A 22,309-nucleotide genomic window follows, 5' to 3' on the forward strand; every position below is an offset into this window, starting at 1 on the left:
AGAAATGAAATTCAATGGAGTGTTTGATTACCATATACCATAGAGATGTGCATATTGTCAGGAATTTAAAGCCATACTTGTTATTGTGTTGTCATAAAAAAAATGTACTGATTGCTGGTTGGAGTTGGGTGTGTTAGAAATAACAGCAAATTTTGTGTTAAAAGTGCTTAGTCTATCCACCATAAAAATTATGAACAATATGAATTGTATCTCCATATTGGTCTCTAAATGTACAGGGTTCAACAGGCTGGGGGGGGAGGGTTAGTCCCATTTAGAGCAATATCTGGTTTGCATGGGTCAATTTCTGTGAAGGAGTGGAATAGATAATACCCACAAATTGATTTTTTACACTTTATATGCCAACTCTTATTAAAGTGACAAAAATTTATAAATTGAATATGTTCATCTGAAAGAATAATCAAGAGAACCAAGTTTGCAGCTGAAATCAAAAGAATGTAATCCAGGGATAAAGACCAGACATGGAAAACACACCAATGCAACAAAGAACATAATATAACCAAAATAATACATACAAAGTAACAAAAGTAAATGAGCAACTCGGACTCCACTAAAAGTTGGGAGCATGGACCAGGTGCACTGGTAGGGTAAGCATCCTCTGCTTTTCTAGAAACACCCACCAAGTTGAACAAATTGGTTTTCATGGTGCAGATGGATACACAGTAAAGATCCTCAAGTTCATGATGATGACCTTCAAACTTTTGTAGTGATGGCTTCAATCTTATAGTGACATAACCCTGTTTCAGCAGCCTATTTGTAAGAAGTCTAGCGTGATACAAAAAGTCTGCGAAGTTATAGCAAGCTCTGGCATAATATATATGTTGTGATATTAAAACTCCATATGCAGCTGCTGAAGGGGTGTGGCCTCAGATGAAAGGAAAGTTGACAATACAGAATGAAGTTGTCACGTTTGTCGTATAGTTAGGTCAATAGTTTTCCTCTACCATGGATCTCTAAGTGTAGGTCAAGATATAAGGCTGACTTCACAGTGTCTGTAGTATCTTTTATCTCAAGTTCTTTGGAGTTGATATATCAAATCACTGAAACTAGGATTGTTCAACGGTAATACATCTTCTATTTAGCAGAAAATGAGATTGAAGGATCTAGCTAAACGATGTACCTTCTTTTGGATCAGATCAGCTATAAAGTCAGTCTCACAAGAGTGAAGGAATATTGTCAGCAAGTATTCATGAAAAGTAATAACCACAAAAACCCTGTTTACAGTAATCATCCATACAGGAAAAGCCTTCGTACAAATGTTCGAACAAGTACCAGTAAAGTTCTTATAAAAGAGTCATCTATTATGAACTCTCAAATTATCAATTGCAAGTATATTTATATTTATATTACATATATTTCAAACCTTCAAATTTCAAATTTTGTATAAAATGCAGTTTAGCCTTTGACCTTTGAGCCTTTTTACCAGCGTTTCCATCAGGAATACCTGTACCAAGTTAAGACCATTGTTCTGATGCAGTCGGTATTGAGTTCGCTTTGACATAATGTGACATCTATGATGCTTAACCATGGCAACCTAACTGATGTAGCTTACAACCTTGCATTCCATTGGACAACTGTGATAGAAATCGTGAAATAGAAGGCATTGGTATACGGAATATTTTCAATCACTTTTATAAATTGAATAGTTGGAAATATTTGACTTGTTGAACCAATAAAATAATTGAAATGCAAAACATGGTATAGTTTTCATATAGTTCACCAAAAAAAAACTTGATCAGATTTGGGTATTAACAAAGAAAATGCATCGGCTATCTTTTTGGAAGACAGATCTTGTTTCGTTTTTCCTTGATATTGCAATTTTCTATAGGGACTGTTTTACTATTGCCTAGAATTTATCATTTTGATAACTTTTGTTATTACTCTAGGTAAGCAGAATACAAACTATCACAAACTTATTACAAGTCTGGATATGGTGAATATGTCAGGAACAACAACCACACCAGGATAAAAAAATCAGGCCACCCATGGGTCTTCAATGAACAAGGAAACCCTCAAACCACAGGGCATGCTGCAGCTTGCCCAAAAGCAACATTGCACACAAGTACAGTAATATAACCCCAACATGAACTAATTGTTTACAACATAGACCACTAAAAACTTGGGTTGAACTCAGACGCTATAGGAAGAGGAGGCTGAGCTTCAGCTTCATGAAAGGCATCTGCAAAGGTCATGAAGGGCAGTTATGATGGTTAGAGGTCATATTTGGGAACAGACACACTAAACCAGTCAATCATTTGGCTAAAATATACAATGTAATAATCCTTTCCCTTTTTTATTTCATTAAGAAGTTTACAGTACTAATGTACCATGGGTACATGTTTTATTTTATCTTGTAACCTTAACATCATTACCACAGGAATAAATTTAGTTCACACAAAACAATAATTTGTTTCTATCAATTTATTTTATTATATGTTTAGAGAAGTGAGAGCAATTTTACTTTTTCAGAATTTTTTTTTCATCTTCTTCATTTACTAAATAGAAATATGTTTATACAGGTATGATAAAAAATGAAGAAATAAAAAAGTCATTTAAAAATAGTTGGTAAATTTAATACAAACAAGATACTGTTTAAGCATGACCATGTGATGGATATTTAGCTGCGTAAATGTTTATTTTACAGGTTGTATTAAAAATGACTAAAAAACATGTATCTTGAAAATCAATTGTTTCCTAGAATCAAAACAATTACTAACATTAAGTGAAAGTATTTGTAAGAATCAGACAACAAATGAAAAAACAGAAACATGCATGTCAAAAACCCACCAATCTGACAATATAATTTCACTCCAGGATACATTCTCTATTTGAAAAATAAACATTTTCTGATTTCTGCCCTTAAAATGTTCATTTCCAATGCATTTCAATGAAATTTAAACTCAATTTACCAAAATAATATGGAAAATCTTGTCTTTTTCCTTGATTCTGATGGTGCAAATGGTCAAATTAAACTTTCAAAATGGTGGTTTTTTTTATACCATGTTTCACCCACTGCATGATTCTTACAGACTGACAATTAATGATCTGTCAAGAAGAATTGTCTCCACTTGATTGGAAAATTTTGTTGGACACAAGATTAACATAAAACTGTCATAGAATATGTTTTACACACATATATACACACACAGAAACATTCTCTGAACAAAAATAAAACACTGAAAATATCATTACATATCTTTTAAAATAAAATATGACTTGTCGAGGTTCCTTTACTTTTGGATCAGACAACTAATTTTACCCTGCTTTATCTCCCTTTTATATACTGAATGATACAGTGCTGAAGAACATAGAAATAAATCCTAATTTAAGATAAAACAAATCTAATATCTTTCAGTGCCTGTTTTTAACCCTAGTATCAGGTTTCCTTATCCAGTGATGGCAAGTGTAGAAAACTAATTCTTTCATCTGATACTACATAAAAATATTAAATGTACTAGCGTGATGTGTAAACAAATTTTAAACATATGTGTATAAACAATATTAACATAAAACTTCAAATCTCTCTAGAAAATGTACAACCTGAAGGAAAAGACTAATGTTAACTTTGTACAAGTTAATATTCTTAATACAAAAATGTAATTAAGAAAATTTTCCTATGGCAAAATGAAAATAAAATTGCACAAAAGCAAGTAATACTTCAAATCTGCATTCCAGATTCTTCACAAGTGTTATTAAATATCTTCAATCCTTAAAAAGTATTGCCAAATAAAAAGATACATGCTAAGTATCCAAATTACTTCAGATGGACATGATACCTGCTAAGTATCCAAATTACTTCAGATGGACACGATACCTGCTAAGTCTCCAAATTACTTCAGATGGACACGATACCTGCTAAGTCTCCAAATTACTTCAGATGGACACGTAACCTGCTAAGTCTCCAAATTACTTCAGATGGACACAATACAAAAGAATCATAACCTGAAGTACAAATCCCAAAAAATGTGGAATGCATGAAAATGGAATGACTTACAAAGTGATTAAATATTTTGCCTACATCTTCCATAAATACTGTCATATCAATCTTCACTTCCAAAACTGAAACTGAGATTCTACAAACATTTCTTACAATTTCACAATACTTCAGAACTAATATCGAGATGCTTCACAGGCAAATATTTTTCATGTGAAATTCATGTTAATTGAGCTTCACATGAAATTCACTAAACATGTATTGCATGTGAACAATTCATGTGAACTTCAAGCGAAAGTTCAATTCACCTGAATTTCACATGAACTCTATCACAAAGTTCATTTGCTCAGTTCGGGTGAAAATTATGTGAAATTTGTGTAAAAATCATGTGAAATAATTTTGCCTCTGTTACCAGCATTGTAAAGAGTTATGAAATATGGTATATCTTAGTACTGCAGCTATGGCACAGCTACCACTTGCAACTTTTTCATATAGTGGTCTCCTTAAATTCAAATTATTTTCCTTGACAAATAAAGCACACTAAAACGTAAGTTAAGTTTTAAACAATGCAGAAAATAAAAAACATTTTAGTATTCTTACAACTTATCTACAGTCTTAATAAAATAAGATCTTTAATTTTTCAATATTTTGTTTTAAATATAAAATTATAGTTGAATTGTAACAATCATATTTGGAAAGGTTTCACAAGCTTCTGTGTAATTTTCAGGGATGATTTTACAAGGTCTACAAACGAAGTAGAAATTAGCAAAATAGGCATTAAATTCACAGTAAAAAAAGAATCGTGACAGAAAAATATGGATTTGAAATAGGGGAATTCTGCTAAAAAGCGGGGTAAGAATCATTCCTGAATTTTAAAGGCATGATCACTAACTTGGGTCTGAACTAAAAGCTGATTTATCATTGTCTTTTAATCTATAAGTACATGTACATGACAAGAAAAAAGGCAATAAAAAATTAAATAATTAAGTCATTTGAAAGAAAATCCTTATTTACAAAAGAGTTCAAATGTACAACATATATCATAAATATTAATGTTGCACCTCATATACAAATGTTTTAATATAATACTGTACATAAGCATGTGTTCATAAAAACTTTATAATACATACATCTCTATAGTATAAAGAACAAACTTACAACCATATGCATTCATACAAATAAGATTTAGCATTTGACTAGTATTTCAAACTTCCAAACAGTTGGCAACCACCCTCACCAATTAATAACTCCACAAATGAATCTGCCCAATCAATTACATTAACATAGAATTTGTATTCTTGCTACAAATTTAACCTATGTTCAAAATTCTCTCAAAAATTTTATCATTTTACAATAAGAGTTTCATACAAAAATATGGAGAACAATTTCGCTGTACTTGTAAAGCAAATTATTGACAGATAGACATGTTGATATAAAAATACAAGCAATGCCAGTTCTACAATTACTTGACTTTGTTGTAACTGTAAATTATTAGTACAGTAACTTCCTTTCATCAAATAATCAATATTCATACACAAAGAGAAAATTCAATCATCAATTTCAATCATATGGTAGATGCTATTCTGTTAAAAACTAAGTCCAAATATTGGGTTTTAATGAAATTCTTAGTAACTAATTCTTCCACAGCACAAGGCTTGACGGTACAATTTATTGTGAATCTAAAGTCTGTGAGCATAATTTTCTGACTTATATGTAGGCCCAGGACCTTCAACTTCAACAGTATCAATGGACAATTTATTGAGGATTTATGGTTTTCCTTAAGGAGGTAGACCAAGGGTATGGGACACAACTCTTAAAAATCATTGGAACATTTGTATTCAGTATTTTACATCAATGTTATGTAAGCATCAAAGTAACTTGGATTGATTTCATTCTGTGTCAAATGAAAGCTTGATAGGCTTTGGTGAAATTGAATATGATACAAACGTATCACTGACTTCATGAGTTATGTCCCTTACCCTAGGTCTACCTCCTTAAGTGGACCATTGATTTGAAAATTGGTAAAGTATAGAGCCTTATATTGAAAGTAAAATTAAACCCCTGTAGATCCAACTAATTTCAAACATAACTACAAATGACATTGCAAGTTAGAACACAAAGTTCCTTCCAAAAATACACCTTAACCACTGGCAATTAGTACTGAACAGATCAACCGTGAAAATACTCAACTAAAAACTTTGTCTAGTACGGTTGAATCTATAAATCATGCAGAGGATGATACATATTTATGTATACCTTTTGTCCTTTGAAACAGTTCATACGGGAGATCCTCCCAATGTCACCATCTTATGCGAGAGATTTTTATGTAAAGGCAATTTTTATAATTTAAAATTTAATTATTTAGTATTTATTCACAAAAAAATAAAGTAACTCTTAATCATAAACCTCCCTCAAATCTTACATTTTTATGTAGAGATTCTTAATTTTTTATTACTTTTATGGGAGTCTTCCTCCTAATGTGGCAGGATTAACAAGTATTTATTTGATTTTTAACGTTAACAGGCTTAGATATATATATGTACAGTATTTAACAATATTTGTAACTTGCATTTCTGTAGAAGTAATGCAAACAAGGAGAATCATATTTATCTGAACAAAAAAATTGGAAATTTCAAAGCTAAAATTAACTTTCACAAATATCAAGCTTAAAACAATGTTTTGTACCTACCAATAGGTTTCTAGCTCTTTTGTTTCTTTTTAAATATATGTGTATATCTCCTTTTCTCTGCTTTTTCATGATCCTTTGAGAGAACTATAAATAAAAATACACTAACACGTGAATGATAGATCTACTCATAGAGACCAATTAGATACATCATATATACACCTATAAGTAAGGCTCCAATTTCTTTTATAGATTGTCCTAGTTTAGTGTCTTCTAATAATTCAGGAATGACAGATACTGTGGCAATATAAATAAATCCTCCAGCTGTAAATGGCAAAATCCAGGCAACTGCTGCTTCGCCTCCACCTTCTGCAAGTAAACTACAAATGGTTCCTAGCATTGCACCTATAGCAGTAGTAAACTGTAACAACATAGCCTGTAAATACAGAGGATTCATTTAACATAGCCTGTAAATAGAACATTAATATTTACAACCTACATATTTAAAAAATCTAATATCAAAATTTCTTTTTTTTTTAACTACATTGTTTATTAAATTAAAAAAAACAGTTGTAAAGTTTTAATTAAATTTTAATCTGATACAGATTATTCCAATACAAATATTTGAGGTGAACTGTGTGACAAAATTTCATATTTAGTGTACTAGTTTTTTTTTTGTTTCTAAAGAAAGAAACATGACCAGTGAGTTCGGTAGTTCGAGAAAGACCTGGGATGAAATGGAGAGAAAGGCCAAAGACCAAGATGTCTGGAGATCTTTGGTAACAGCTTTAAGCACCTCTGGGAGCAAAGAGGTTAAGTAAATACTGGCAAGTAAGATCTACTGGTTAATGATTGATCCCCTATTATACATGTATGTTATGTCATATCGCTCTACTCAGCATAGAAGTAAGCACTGTCATAATTACATGTATTCTTATTTCAAGCAAGACACTCGCCACATACCTTTTTCTTTGTACAACCTGACTGAACTAGAATAGCAAAGTCACCAATTTCATGTGGAATCTCGTGTAGGAAAATGGTAATAGTTGTTATTATTCCTAGATTACGACCAGCTAGAAATGAAGCACCTATAGCTAAACCATCCGTGAAGTTGTGGGCAGCATCTGCAGCTAAATTTAAATAACCAGCTACTTTGATATCATCTTTAGGTTCATCTAAAAGTGAGAAAAACTCAACATGTTAAATAATGAAAAATCCATGAAAAGGGAAATTACAAGTACCATGAACATGCAATATTATAACAATCAGAACTGGCAAAAAGCCGGCAAAAAAAAACATATTTTCTATATGGAAAAGGTGGCAAAAACTGGTCAATGGAACTGACCACACTGGCATTTACAATTTTAACTGTTTCTTAAGTTAGTTTTACCTACACTGGTCAATAGACTTCAAAGTGAAACCTATTCAAACTGAATTATGATTATAAAGCTTTCTTTTAAATTTTAATTTATATTTATTACAATTATTTTTCAATTTTTGGGGTTTTTGTGATTGGAAAAAGATAAACATGTCTGGTACTTTCCAAAGTACTCATCAGGTGGCTTGCAACCATATCATATCAAGTAGAAAAAAATAGATTATGTACAACAGGCCAGTGACCCATAGAAAAATTCTTTTAAAATGCAAATACATATATAAGCACAAAGAAATCAAATCATTTCGGCAAATGGGTCATTTGAATCGTATAAAAACATACATAACAAACACACGTCTATCAACTAACGCCTTATTCATATAGAGTAAAGAAGAGTAGAAATGTCTTCATTGTCAAACTGATCTCTAAACACAGAATGTAAACACATGTACATTGTACATGTATCTACAAAAAAATGTACGAGTACAACAACATGTACCATTTGTACTAACACTGTAGTTCTAAGAATGTTCCAATATACAATGTATCAATAAATAATGAAAGAAAAATATGTCATTATTTTTTTAAATACCTTTACTTTCTTCTTTCTTTGAATCTTTACTTGACTTGTCTCCTTCTCCTTTTCTCCCCGCATCTTTCTTTACTTCTTTCTTGGGAGGTGCATGACTGTGTGAATGAGCATGGCCACCTTTGACATATCTCACAAATTTTTCCACCATGAGAAAAACAACTATGCCAGCTAAAACCCACAGCCCAACAGACATGTCATGGCCATGGCTGTGTCCCTCTTCATGAGAATGACTGTGAGAGTGTGAATGTGAGTGTGTGTGACCATCTTCTCCATGTGTATGTGGTGATACTGCATGTGGAATGAGATGAAGGAAAGCATCACCAAGTAATCCACCAGAGGCAAAGCTCAGAAGGATCTTCAGAAGAGACTGGTGCTCATGTGCATTTTCCAATGGAATGAATAAAAGAATAATAACAGGAGATACGCTGATCAGCAGAGTGGCACCACAAGCTTGTAACCACAACATTAAACCAGTTGCCTTTTGATTACTTGATTTTGGTGCACTGTGGGAGTGGGCGTGCTGAGATTTGGTATCGGCTTTTGGCGCATCATGGGAGTGAGCATGAGCATGGTGGTCATCTGCATTTGCTTGTTTAGAGTATTTGAAAGAAGGTGCTTCTTGGTGATCGTGTGAATGTCCATGGTCTTGGGCACTGATGACGAAATTCAGGAGAATAACGGAATAAATCAGTAGTATAACAACTGACCATAAATTTTTGTTTGTGCCTCTACTCGCTTTCATCTTCATATTGACGAGATAAATATATAAACATATGCTCCAAGTCGACGTGGCTCAAATGAACTTTTCAAGGGACGTAACACAACACCGGCGAATTGGCGGAAGCTAAAATAATAGTAATAGTCCCGTAAGTGGTCCAAATTCCGACATGATTCAAAAAGTCTGAAGAGGTCAAAACTGACAAGATGCCGACAGAAATGACACGAGGAAAAGAAAATAAGCGACAAGAAGTTATTTACAGAACATTACGTAAATAAACAGTTCTTCATAGTTTTTTTAATATATCAAACTTTTTGAAAGAGTAATCAAGGGAACCAAGGTTATAGCGGTAATCAAAAGAATGTAATCCAGGGACAAAGACCAGACATGGAAAACAGACAAACACAACAAAGAACATAAAGTAACTAAAATCATACATACAAAGTAACAAAAGTAAATGAGCAACTCGGACTCCACTAAAAACTGGGAGCATGGACCAGGTGCACCGGTAGGGTAAGCGTCCTCTGCTTTTCTAGAAACACCCGCCGAGTTGCTCATAAAAAGTCAAGTCCGGGGTAGACAAACGAGGAAAGGAAAACTGTGACCCATTGAATAAATCAGTTTTATGGTGCAGATGGATACACCATAACGATCCACGAGTTCATGATGACGACCATAAAACTTCCGTAGTGATGACTTCAATATTGTAGCAACATAACCCTGTTCCAGAAATACATATATTTTCCCTTCGATAAAAAACCAATAAATTTCCTAATCTCTGACGCAGAATTCATCATTAAGTGTAAGGTTTTGTAAGAATCCGGCAAGATAGGGAAATTTAGTAAAATGCATGTCAAAACCCCACCGCTCTGACAATATAATTTCACTAAAGGATGCTTTCTCAATTTGAAGCAACAGCACCAATATCAAACGTTCACGAGGATACGCGTTCACCAGCATACCATACGTTCACCAGCGTACTGGCAAAATCAAAGTAGGTTAATATATTTTAATAAACGGTCAATTTAAAAGAATCACTGTCATTATATGTTATGATGTATTGCAATGTATTGAGTACTATATGGGAGTACATCTTGAAAAGACCATTACAGGGCCGGATCAAGACAATTTGAAAAGGAGGGATGCCAGCCGAAGTTCGACAGAAAAGGGGGGGAGGTACTATGCCCATTTTTTGTCAACTTTACACATGAAAATTTTTTCAATGAAAAGGTCCCCCCTTGCACCACTACCCACCTGGATCCGACACTGCATTATTTGAACTCTGCATCACAGGATTTGCTCAGGATTTTTTTAAAAGAATCTTAGAAAAATGAGGTTTTTGGGAGAGTTATCTGCCTCGAAATGTTCAAATTCAGTGCATTTCAATGAAATTATAACTCAATATACCAAGGTGAAATGGAAAATCTCGCCTTTTTTCCTTGATTCTGATGGTGAAAATAGTCAAATTAAATTGTCATTTTTTTTTTATAACATGTTTCACCCACTGCCTGATTCTTACAGAGACTGAGACTTAAAATGTAAAATGAGTAGGTTTCAGTAATCAGATACTAAAAGACAAAATGAGTTCTAGGTACATTGTATCCTGTCTGCTGATTATCGTCCAGCAGGTGCATATTATATCAAAATACAAGTCATGATCAGGCAACGCGCAGTTGAAGCTGGTGTATAAAGTCAGCAGCCTTGACATGCAGCGTTATATACAGTTCTGAAGAAGACATATTTAAAGCAGTATTGTTATAATGTATAATTATATTTTTCTCCATCATTTTGATTCTTTTCTTTTATTAAAAAAAAACATACTGACTTATTAAACCAAAACACCTGCGTGGAACAAACATACTGATTTCTTTGAAAACAGAAAAATTATCGGAATCAGCAAAAAACATTTACTTAAACTATCATTTTTTTAGTTGAAGAAATGATCTAAATGAAGGTAAAGAAAGACATTCTTTCAGTAAAAACAGAGGCGAATCACGACACTGATGACAGTCGGGGTTCCTTCGAAAAAGGAGGCTGCCATTTTTTTGTCAATTTTACACATGAAAATGAAAAAAAAATCCAATAAAAAGGGGATGCCAACCGCATGCACTCTCACCACGATCCGCCACTGTTGTATATATGATGGAAAGTTTCCGACATGCATATAGCAGGTACTTGTGTTTGAAAAGGGGTCCAGAAAAGGAGGTCCAGGCCAGACAATTACTGGTAAGTTTCAAAAATGCACGATATTTACAACATTTAGTTTCAACTGCTTGGACAGATACGTTAATTATGCACGCGGCTTCTGCTTTAATTGTTCTTTACTTAACTTTATTCTCACAAATTATACTTACAATTAGAGAGAATATACAAACATTAATAATATTAAATAAATTGCACGTGTAAACAATTGCACAAGTAGCGAAATATAACTGTAAAATGTAACTTACATTTCTAATGTCTGGCATGTTCTGTATGTTTTCAAATCTAATTCTTAAATTTTCCCCTGCACACAAGGTTTTCACCAATATTCTAATCATTCAAGTATATTTCTCGGATAATTAGTAAAAAAGTGCCTCTTTATAGCCAAAGATCTGCATAACAGAAAGTTAGTTAAATGTTGCGGATTAGTTATTAATATCTCTAAATGTACAGTTACGGAGAAAAGAAAGGGCAAATAAAGGCATTTTTAAATGATATAGTTGAAACACTGACATTATAAACTGTCTGCATTTTAAACACTCGTTAATAAGTTATAATCGTTAGAAAAAAATGAAAATAATTAATGTATTTGATCGCAAAAAGAGTTTTCCATTAAAAATCAGCATTCACTGCGACTTTACATTCAAGAAATCAAATCGATTTATGAGATGTGTAGCCTACAATCACGGTCGACGCATGCCATTTACATGAAAACACAACATCTACCAACTTTTTGATAAAAACACTTTTCTGTTATATATAAATATATAAAGCACAATCCATGTACATGCATTGAAGGAATACTAAGATTTTATTCTTAATTTTATCGATTGCTTAATACGAATGTCAGGCGAACTTTAATGTTGCTCATCGATCAGAGGTTCCATTTATATTTCTATAAACAGATAAAGAACAAGAACAAAAACATGAAGAGCGACACAAACTGACTCTCCGTGAAGGGAGAAGCAGATTAATTCTAAGTGTATTTAATATGTTTATATTTCAAAAGACCAAACATAGTTCCAAACAGCGACAGAGAAAGAACAACCGAGAAAGACCACGATAAGAAACACTTGTATAGTATATTGAGTACTGATATTTCCGATCCCCTCAATACTTTCCCGACGACACAGAAACTTAAAAACAATGTATACGTAACCAACGAAATTTTATGTATAAATGATACGGTTAATACTCAATAAAACGCCATCACATTAAATAAACAGGCTGAGACAGCATATCCTTGCTTTACCTTAAACAGACAACACACTGGCACAGTGTATTCACTTCTACATACATGTATTGACATTAATCATAATTTGCCATAAATTATACTCTGATACCGAAATCAATGAATTCTTTATTGTACTAAATTTCCGAGACAAACCACACAGGTTAACAATTGAACCTAAACATCATCTGATAAATGACACGCATGTTCATAGGCGTCAAGTAACGAGAATTTATTTGTCAAAATTAATTTTCTGTATAACTACACTAGAAACATGCAAATAATGTATGTATAATTAATTAGCTTAATTACACATCTATTACACATTTAGAAGATGAACCCCTGCCTTTTTTATTTAACGGTAAGGTCTCTAACTGTTAAGATGTTAAAAATTGAAATAAGGATTGGTGTATATTAATAACTAGCTGGTTTAACAGTAAGAATATCGAGACAAACTGAGGCAGAAATTGACGACAAATTTAATTATTCAAGCACAAATACAGCATAATTCTGAACTTTAGATATTTATCATGACTATACGTCGTCATATTATAAAACAGGAAACACACATGATTTATATGGAATATAAACAAGTTCAAATTTACGTATAATTGGTTCAATGAATAAAGGAGAATTTCTTTAGTATCTCATTCAGCTCTTATAGGGTATAGGATTATTAAATTGAAAAATTCATATTGAGATTTATAGAGTACCTGTAGTGTGAAAAAAAAACGACGTGGTATCGTGTATTTGGTTAGAATACATGTTTTATTAAAATAGACCTGATTCCAATTCTTGATAAATGAAAAAAAAAAATCAAAGAATCAACGCAAAGCGAAATTTTAAAATAGTAATAGCAATGGTTTATGTTTTACGCATTTGTAAACTCTATATTTTTTGTCGTTTATTGTTGTGTTGTGTTATTTGATTTTTTTTAATGAAGCCGCCAATCTTGTTAAAGGAGCAGACGTTGAATCTAAAGGGAAGGGGTTAGGATAACGAGTATAAGAAGTAAAAAGATGCAAATTTAAAAAGCAATATCGAGGATCAGGACCAAGACTATTGTAATGCAAAAATAGGGTGAAGAGAAATGATCCTAATCATCCTCGCCTTAAAAAAAACAAACAAATGCCCGCCCGCCCCCCCCCCCCAGGTTAACCCCGTCACTTCATTCAGTCACTTCAATTTCGTTTCATTCTTGACAAGAGTTGCAATTAGTCCTTCGTTCGTTTCCAAATTGATTTTGACTAAAGATTTTCAGTTTCTGTTGGTTGTAGTGTCACGATGGGTCTTTAACGGTTACGTTTTTTTTCGCTGTCCTTATGCCAATATGTACCAAGAGCAAAAGGGGCACAGCTGTTGTAAGCTTGTTTGAGTTGTGAAATTTAGACCTTCGTTAAATCAATGATCCTACGCCACACAAGAATTTAAAAATCGTTCTAATGAGCTATGACTTGTGGTTGTGGCAAAATTTGAATACATGTAGTTTATACAAAAAAAACCTGTTAAAACCTGTCAGCAAATATATATTTAACAAACAAATTAAGAATTAAGATCAATCAACAACCATAGGACCTACAACTATCGAGCTCAAGAATTAATCCAGGACTACCGTGGTACTTTATATACTTATATTGGACTGTTAATTTGTGACGTATTTCTATAGTTAAAAATAAAAACAATCATTTTTTGTCCATTTTGAAAGAGTAACACCTACTTCTTTCTGTCTCTATTTTTTCTTTATGCTCTTTGAGTTGTGAGTCTTGCACAAAGCTAAAATCAATGTCTCATGATTTCTCATGACAAGATAACATTAAAATGCAAGATGATTTAATTTTACTTTCAGTTATTAATTTCATCAATATCAGCACAGTGGAATTCTTTTCAACAATCTTGGCCGACTCATCCACCCCAGACAGCACCACATACAGCACAACACCAAACCCACTGGAATAATCCATCGGGACAATGGAACAACCATATGGCATGGGGTCCAAATACAGGACATTCAATGTGGAATATGCCAAGACCTGCCATTCCAAAGACTACGTTATTAGTACCAACGACAACTCCAGAGCCACCAGATTCTCCACCACAAAAAGTTGTGATTGTACACACAAATCAGCAGCCAGGTAGTGCCTGGCAAACCCCACAATCACAAAACCCAGGATGGTTCCCACCTGGTTCAAATAGATTTACGTCTGGTTGGGGAAATACTCCTGGTCAACAACCAGGCTCTTGGGGAGGACCAATGACAAATAATGTTCCACCACCTTGGGGACAGTCATCTCAAATGAATCCAAGTTTAGGAACATGGGGTAACGGTGGCCCTCAACAAATGGCGCAACAGCAGTCAATGATACCCCAACAAACTGCAGCATGGGGAAGACATTGGGGCCAGAACATCAATCAACAAGGGTGGAATCCAATGCAACGCCGAATGACACAAAACCGTCCGTCTTGGAACCAACTACGTCACAACCCTAAAAGTTTTCAAAGGCCTAATACCGGCAACCACAGACAACCCCCACCTCAGAGACCAATGATGCCTAGACATGACACTGCACACCCTAATCAGCATCCCCCAGAAACTCACCACCAACATCCCGAACCACAACACCAAGTACCACCTAACCATATGACAGAACCTGTGCCCTACCATGACCCTAGCCATCGAGAACACCACCAACAGCCACCAGCACATGCACCCCCACAAAATAACCCAAGACAAGATTCTCATGCAGAAGTTCCACCACAAGATCCATACAATCACGATCCACACAGGCCACCCCCTGATGCTCACTATCAACCCCCAGAAGCTCCAACGAGTGCCACAGGTTCTCCACATGATCGCCATGCTCGCCCAGAAGGCCCAAACCATACACCATATCGAGAGGAACAGCCTCATCTAAATAATCGAGGCCAGCATCCACAGCACAGTGATCCTGCATCTCACACACCAAAGGACAGTCGATCACCACACCAACCACATCCGGATAAACATTATCCAAATCAACCACGACGTGAGCCTCCGGTCCAACCAAGGGCTCCTTACCCTCATGACTCGCACCAACCACATCCTCCACACGACACCCAACCACATCCACATGAAGTACAACCTCCCAATCAGCCACATCAAGCACCTCGTTCACATGACACATATAGACCACATGAAAGATCACATCAACCTGAACACTTAGCGTACACAAACGCGTCAAAATATGGACCTCAAGGACACCATGATCCTGCATACAGACATCCTAAAGAACACCATTCTGAAACACATCATAGTATGCCTTCTTCAAGAACGACAACTATTCCGCCACCATCATATGACCAATACGTACAGTCACAACTCGGCCCACCTGCTATGGTCACCAGTGACCCGACTATTAGAGTCCACAATTATCTTGCCGATGCCTCCCACGTGCACAACAATCCCCCTGTTTGGCCTGATACACACAAGTCACAGCCTGTACATCATGAGCCACCTGTAGTACATAGACCGCCGAACCCCGAACCAGTTGCCGAAGGACATAGGCCACCTAATCATGCCCCACCTGCTTATGAACACGGACCACCTAATCAACCACCGCCTGGTCATGAACACGGACCACCTAATCATCCTCCACCTGCTTATGAATATGACCCACCTAATCAACCACCGCCTGGTCATAAACACGGACCACAGCATCATCCACCACCTGCATATGAACATGGACCACCTAATCAACCATCGCCTGGTCATGAACACGGACCATCTTATCATCAACCACCTGTACCTGTTCACGGATCACAACATGGACCACCGCATCTACCAGCACACGGACCACCGCATGGTCCACCGCCTGTATTAACACACGGACCGCCCAATGGTCCACCACCTGTATTAACACACGGAGCGCCCAATGGCCCACCACCTGTAGTCGTTCACGGACCACCCAACCAACATCAAGTAAATGGTCTACCCCCCGCTCAAATCCATGGACCACACGACCATCAACAACCCACATTAGTTCACGGTCCACCTTATCAACACCATCCTGTTGCCGGTACAAACCAGCCTCCCCATCATCTACCGTCTATAGCAGTTGCACAAACTACACCATCAACACCTACTACCGCAGTACCAATAACCGTAACCATGACGACCGTGTTCCCATTAGAGTCACTGATGCATATTGATCCCGTGATACTGGCGGCACTCACTCCTGAAGAAATAATGATGCTGGCAAATATGGTACGAAATCCATCGACTCCCTCGACATTACCACCACCGGTTCAAACGACACAAAATACAAGTAAAGCAGTACTTACCCCTCCAACAGTAAGTTTTGATATTAAGTGCTTTTCTCTGTAAACAAAACGAGCGGAACCCGTAAAATTATACGAAATACGAAATATTTATTTGTTCTAAAAATTTACAATAAATGGTTATTTAACAATCAATGTTGTCAGATAAACAAAAATTTGAAAAAAAAAAGATTTTTAACAATATAAAATCAGCAGAATAATATAATTAGATATGAAACTTGGGGCGAGTGACGTAAATGGATGTTATTCATTGCTATTCAATAGAATAACTTGTATTATCGACATACGACACTTACAATTTCCAGAACTTATATAACTATTTTTTTTCAATGACAGCTTTAGATGTTTAAAAAAATGCTGTTAAAGAAAAAAACATTTTACTTTCCGTCAAAGAATTGAACTTTTTGGAACTACATTTTAGGTCATGTAATGTACATCTTATTACTGTCAATGTCGTCATTAAGATATAAATTTTGTATTCTGTGACAAGACCAATCTGGAAAATCTTTATTTTCTACAAACTCATTAATCATAATGTCAATTTCCATAAATTTAGATGAAATATGGTGTTACCCACCCGGATGGCTTTGTGACAGAAGAAGTCTACTCATTGGTGGCATCCAGGGTTCAAAGAATCGTTTCCTTGACAACTTCCCTTTTCAAAAGAATGACAGCATACATACTTTTTGATAGAAACAGGGTAAGGGGTAGGCAGCTATTATATATCTTTAAGGTGTGAAATAGAAACATTTTTCGTAAGTTTGCTTATGACTTTTGATGTATGTTCAGTCCGGATTTTTTTATTATTAGTCCTACCTAGGAAAAAACACCGGATATGGTGAAACGCAACAAAAGCATGCCAGTGTACAACTTAACGCACCCAATTTCATTGAATATTATGGTTGCTCGAAAATACGAAATTCAACTTAATTTGTCTACATCGTGAATTTTATCTTGTTACATCATTGCAATTGGCGTGTATTGCCATAACACAAGTGAGAAAAATACACATGTAGTTTAGAAATACAACGTGAAAAATACTTAAATTTCAAATTTCCAGAAGATACCGATCCAAGCGACACTTGCTCTGATATTCACCATACCAATCATATTGTTCCTCGATTTTTGAATGACAATGCTGTTGTGTGTGCCTTAATGCATTCACTTTTTAGATATGAAGATATAAATAAGTTTTTATTTAATGTTTTGTACATTGCATGCATGCTTTTCCACTAGAAGTAGCTAATTATATATCAGTTTCATGGTCCAAGTTATTTCAGAATAATACAGCTAACGGGGATTTCCTTATTTTTCAGGGAACCTTTGCATTAAGGTCTAAGTTTGTTCGAGACATTTGTTACGCCGGGTTTCTAGACGATGACGTCACTAAATCTTTCAAAGATATCGTAAATAAAACGACGCTGGTTGCTGTAAGTATACAATCTGGGCTTGAAAGCGAGCAGCTATTATTTTGAATCATATGAAAACCAAATGGTTGCTCCTTTTAAAATTATCATATAACTATACTAGGCTAATACTATACTGATACATGTACTTATTCAATAGATGGTTTACTTGGATAAATCTATCCAATTTCCATACGGGGGAGATTAAACGGAACAGCCATTATTTTGGCTACGCCTAGGGGAATTGTTGTCATAAAAATTACCGTACTTATCATATTAGAAAAGAAATAATTCGTGGAGGGGGTAGATTTGTTTCCATTTTAACATGGCAACGGCATTTATATTCGATTATTTAAGACCGAGCGACAGCGAAGTGTTAAGTGAGAATATAAATGCCCAAACTCCACGAATTATTTCTTAATTGATCGTGAACCGAGCAAGTTCAAGATCATGAACAACAATTGTGTGTGCGGTTTACTTCATTTTAATCAATATAAGACTTACTTTTTTGCTCCATATATACAAAATACCAATTATATTCAGTATTCACTGCATATAAGAACCCTAGTATATACGGTCACTGACGATAACTGCTACTCACTCCGTTTTCACTACATGTGCTACTATGTGTGATTACAGAATCATTCATTTTTAAAGATATCCTGCCTATACACCAAATAATGAGATTACTTTTTAACCGGCGTTGTAGGTTCCACATATTACCGGAAACGATAAGATATTTTTCTATAAAGAGGAAGAACAGATATTGTTCAGCGACGCTTTACGAGAAGCTGGGCTGTACGTTGCCGGGTCCTGCGGAAAAGATTCATTCATGTTCAGAGTATCCAGAGTTCGAAATCCAGGTAAGAATTTGTCCTGTCCGTCTGTCTGTCGTCACACTTTTTCTTGGAAACTACTAAATCGAATTTTATGCACCTTTGTAGGTAGGTAGTATATGATAAATTATGTAATTGTGCACAAATCCAGAAAAGTTTGGCCCCCTAATTTTGGTACAAAATATACATATCAGGTATGGGTATATATTTTAGATAGATAATATATTTTTTTCTCAAAATAATATATGTATGAATGGGCTGTTTATTTTTAAAACAGCGACGCCCTTATGTCGGTTTTTCTAAAGAAGTATCCCCTATGTTTGCTCGAATCGTGAATAATTGAGGGCGAGGGTCAGCATCCAAATGTATGCTCAACTCTATAAGTAGAAAAGTTAGAAAAGTGGAAGCGGGGAATATGTCAGAGACAACAACCCAACAAAACAGTGAAAAAAAAAAAGCATTTAAGGCAGTATACGGGCCTCCATTTAACGGTGATGAATTTCCCACACCTGGTACATGGATAAACCATAAATACGCAGGTCAGCGAACTGGACATCTATAAATATGAGAAAGAAAATTCTAAATCTTACAAGATTAACATAGGCTAGAGGTTCAAGATTTCGGAGCGTTATGGTTAAACTTGTTTGATAGGGTACGATCTATCTACCTATAACAAAAGTAGACATCAAAACACAGAATAAAAAACAGTGGCGAATCCAGAGGTAGGTGCAGGGGGTCGGCACCCCCTTTTTTATTGAAAAATGTGTCATTTTCAAGTGTAAAATTGACAAAAACTGGCAAATAATGTCCTAGCACCCCCTTTTTCCGAGGAACCTCGGCTGGCACCCCTCCGTTTCAAAGTGTCTGGATACATCGCTGCATACGATAAAAATCAATAAAAGGTCTGAAGAAAATTGATCTTATCCAATGAAAGAATCCAACAGAAATAATCGTTGTGGTGATAGCGGAAGGAATAGCAAGCATAAATAAGCAAAATGCCTACGCAGGCGACATCTATTCTGTGTAAAATTAAAGATATAAATTGTTATATATTTTTTTTCTATTTAAGATACACATGTTGGAACAAAAGTGATACCTGGTGACGCGTGTCCTTACGGACCTCCTTACCGACATGGTTTTTATAATATTGCACGGTGTCAAAATGGAACGTGTCCAACCAGCTATACGTGCAATGCAAAATATGACGTCTGTTGTCCTGATAGTGAGTTTTACGTTCTCCCGTCTTGTTTGTCTGCAAAATGTGACCAGTTTATTATTGTCCCTGATTCACTGTGTTTTACTTTTACCCTTCTTCTGGATATTATACATACATACTGTGTATTTTGTGTTTTCATGTTAATTTGGAAATTACGTTGCGTCCACGTTAAATGAAAAAATTAGAACAAAATTTCTTCCTGATCGGTTTGTACAACATCATGCTTTTATAGCAATGATCTTTTCTGAGAAAAAAAATAAATCACATGACTTTCGTAAAAACAGATGTTTAAAAAAGCTTAAATGGGCAAGCTAACTTTTTGCATTTAAAAGAAAAATTTGTCAGAAAAAGCAGCCAAATAAATGTCTTATCCAATTTTCTATTTTCAGTGCCGCCATCGACTCAATGCTTTCCGTTTTCATTAGGAAAAATATGTGTCCACTATATGCCAGGAAGACGAATAGTTGACTGATTTTGCTCTTCTACGGTCTAATACTAATCACACCTGGTCCCTTTCTCCTACTGTTAACGTTTCAAATAACACAAAGAGGTGCTATACAACTTCTCAGAGTTAACCGTATCTGTTCTTCCGAAAATGTGGCGATGAAGAAACAGTGGAAAGCTCTGATCGTCAAAGTTTACACAAAGCTTACTCAATGCTACCAGTATAGTTTTTGCAACAGTGATTTTTAATTCTTTACTTTCTTATTAAAAATATGGAATTTATTAACTTTTCATCCTCATTTTGAATCGAGAATCTTCAGCAGTTCAAAGATCTGTGTGATCTGAAAGGGGATTCAGACTGTATGAGCTAAATTCGCATGCCTGTTGGAAAGGGAGAAAATGAAGAGCATATGCAATCATAGCATCAATGTTTGAAATTACTAGTTAAAAGGTTAAGGTCGTACATGTTTATTTCTTCAAACAGAAGTTTTATGATCGTCATCATGAACTCATGGATCGTTATTCAACGGGTCATAGTTTTCCTTTCCTCGTTTGTCTACCCCGGACTTGACTTTTTGAGCAACTCGGCGGGTGTTTCTAGAAAAGCAGAGGACGCTTCACCTACCGGTTCACCTGGTCCATGCTCCCAGTTTTAGTGGAGTCCGAGTTGCTCATTTGCTTTTGTTACTTTGTATGTATGATTTTAGTTACTTTATATTTTTTGTTGTGCATGTCTGGTCTTTGTCCCTGGATTACATTATTTTGATCACCGATATAACCTTGGTTCCCTTAATTACTCTTTCAATGATACAAGCTATTAATCACTACTACTATGTCTTACAAGTCCACGGTTAACTTTGTGAAGTTGTATTATACAACATACAGTTTGTAGTTTAGCTTTGATTAGTGTGAAGCAAAGAGAAGTTGCAACAGAGAAAGCAAATTTTGCTTCTCATACAGTGCCAATTCTAAATATGTTATATTCTGTACAAAGTTTTGGATTTTGTTGTGGTTGTTTGTTCTTTGAATGATCTTTATTTATTAAATAATCGATCTGTCTCAGCCATCTTTTTTATTGTGAAAAATGCCAACGCGGCCTATTTTTATCTCCATCATAGAAGTAGACGATATCGTTTAATGCTACCAGGCACATGTAACTAGTACTTCCGAGCAAATAATGCGTTTCTTTTTAAAGCGATAGATGCACATTTATAACGATATATGTACACATGTACAGTACTGTGAATTTAGCCCTCGTTTTAAAATATGATCGGAGAATGAAGTAATAGCGAGGAACATTAGAGTTCCTAGCTGAATGAACTTTAATTCAAATACAACCACCATAAGGTAGAAACGATAAAAGTTGAAAAACTAAGTCAAGAAAATAGGGAAAGTAT

General features: G+C 35.0%; 2 protein-coding genes across 2 annotated transcripts; one reads left to right on the forward strand and one right to left on the reverse strand.

Annotated features, from left to right (window-relative positions):
• Positions 1-4,863: 4,863 nt before the first annotated feature.
• On the reverse strand, positions 4,864-9,386 carry LOC148611088 (zinc transporter Slc39a7-like). The gene is made up of 3 exons (XM_088591225.1): positions 8,546-9,386; positions 7,542-7,753; positions 4,864-7,014 (listed from the first exon to the last, which is right to left on the reverse strand). Exons 1-3 carry the CDS (start codon positions 9,291-9,293, stop codon positions 6,763-6,765), a joined length of 1,212 nt encoding a protein of 403 aa, XP_088447351.1. The 5' UTR covers positions 9,294-9,386; the 3' UTR covers positions 4,864-6,762.
• Positions 9,387-13,003: 3,617 nt separating this feature from the next.
• On the forward strand, positions 13,004-21,974 carry LOC148611089 (uncharacterized). Its single transcript, XM_088591227.1, has 7 exons — positions 13,004-13,057; positions 14,543-17,023; positions 17,567-17,710; positions 18,327-18,440; positions 19,126-19,279; positions 20,322-20,474; positions 20,858-21,974. Exons 1-7 carry the CDS (start codon positions 13,031-13,033, stop codon positions 20,938-20,940), a joined length of 3,156 nt encoding a protein of 1,051 aa, XP_088447353.1. The 5' UTR covers positions 13,004-13,030; the 3' UTR covers positions 20,941-21,974.
• Positions 21,975-22,309: the final 335 nt, after the last annotated feature.

This window comes from Perna viridis, chromosome 7 (assembly GCF_037379345.1).
Source record: "Perna viridis isolate PV_CMFRI_1.1 ecotype Kerala chromosome 7, ASM3737934v1, whole genome shotgun sequence".
Lineage (NCBI taxonomy): Eukaryota > Metazoa > Mollusca > Bivalvia > Mytilida > Mytilidae > Perna > Perna viridis.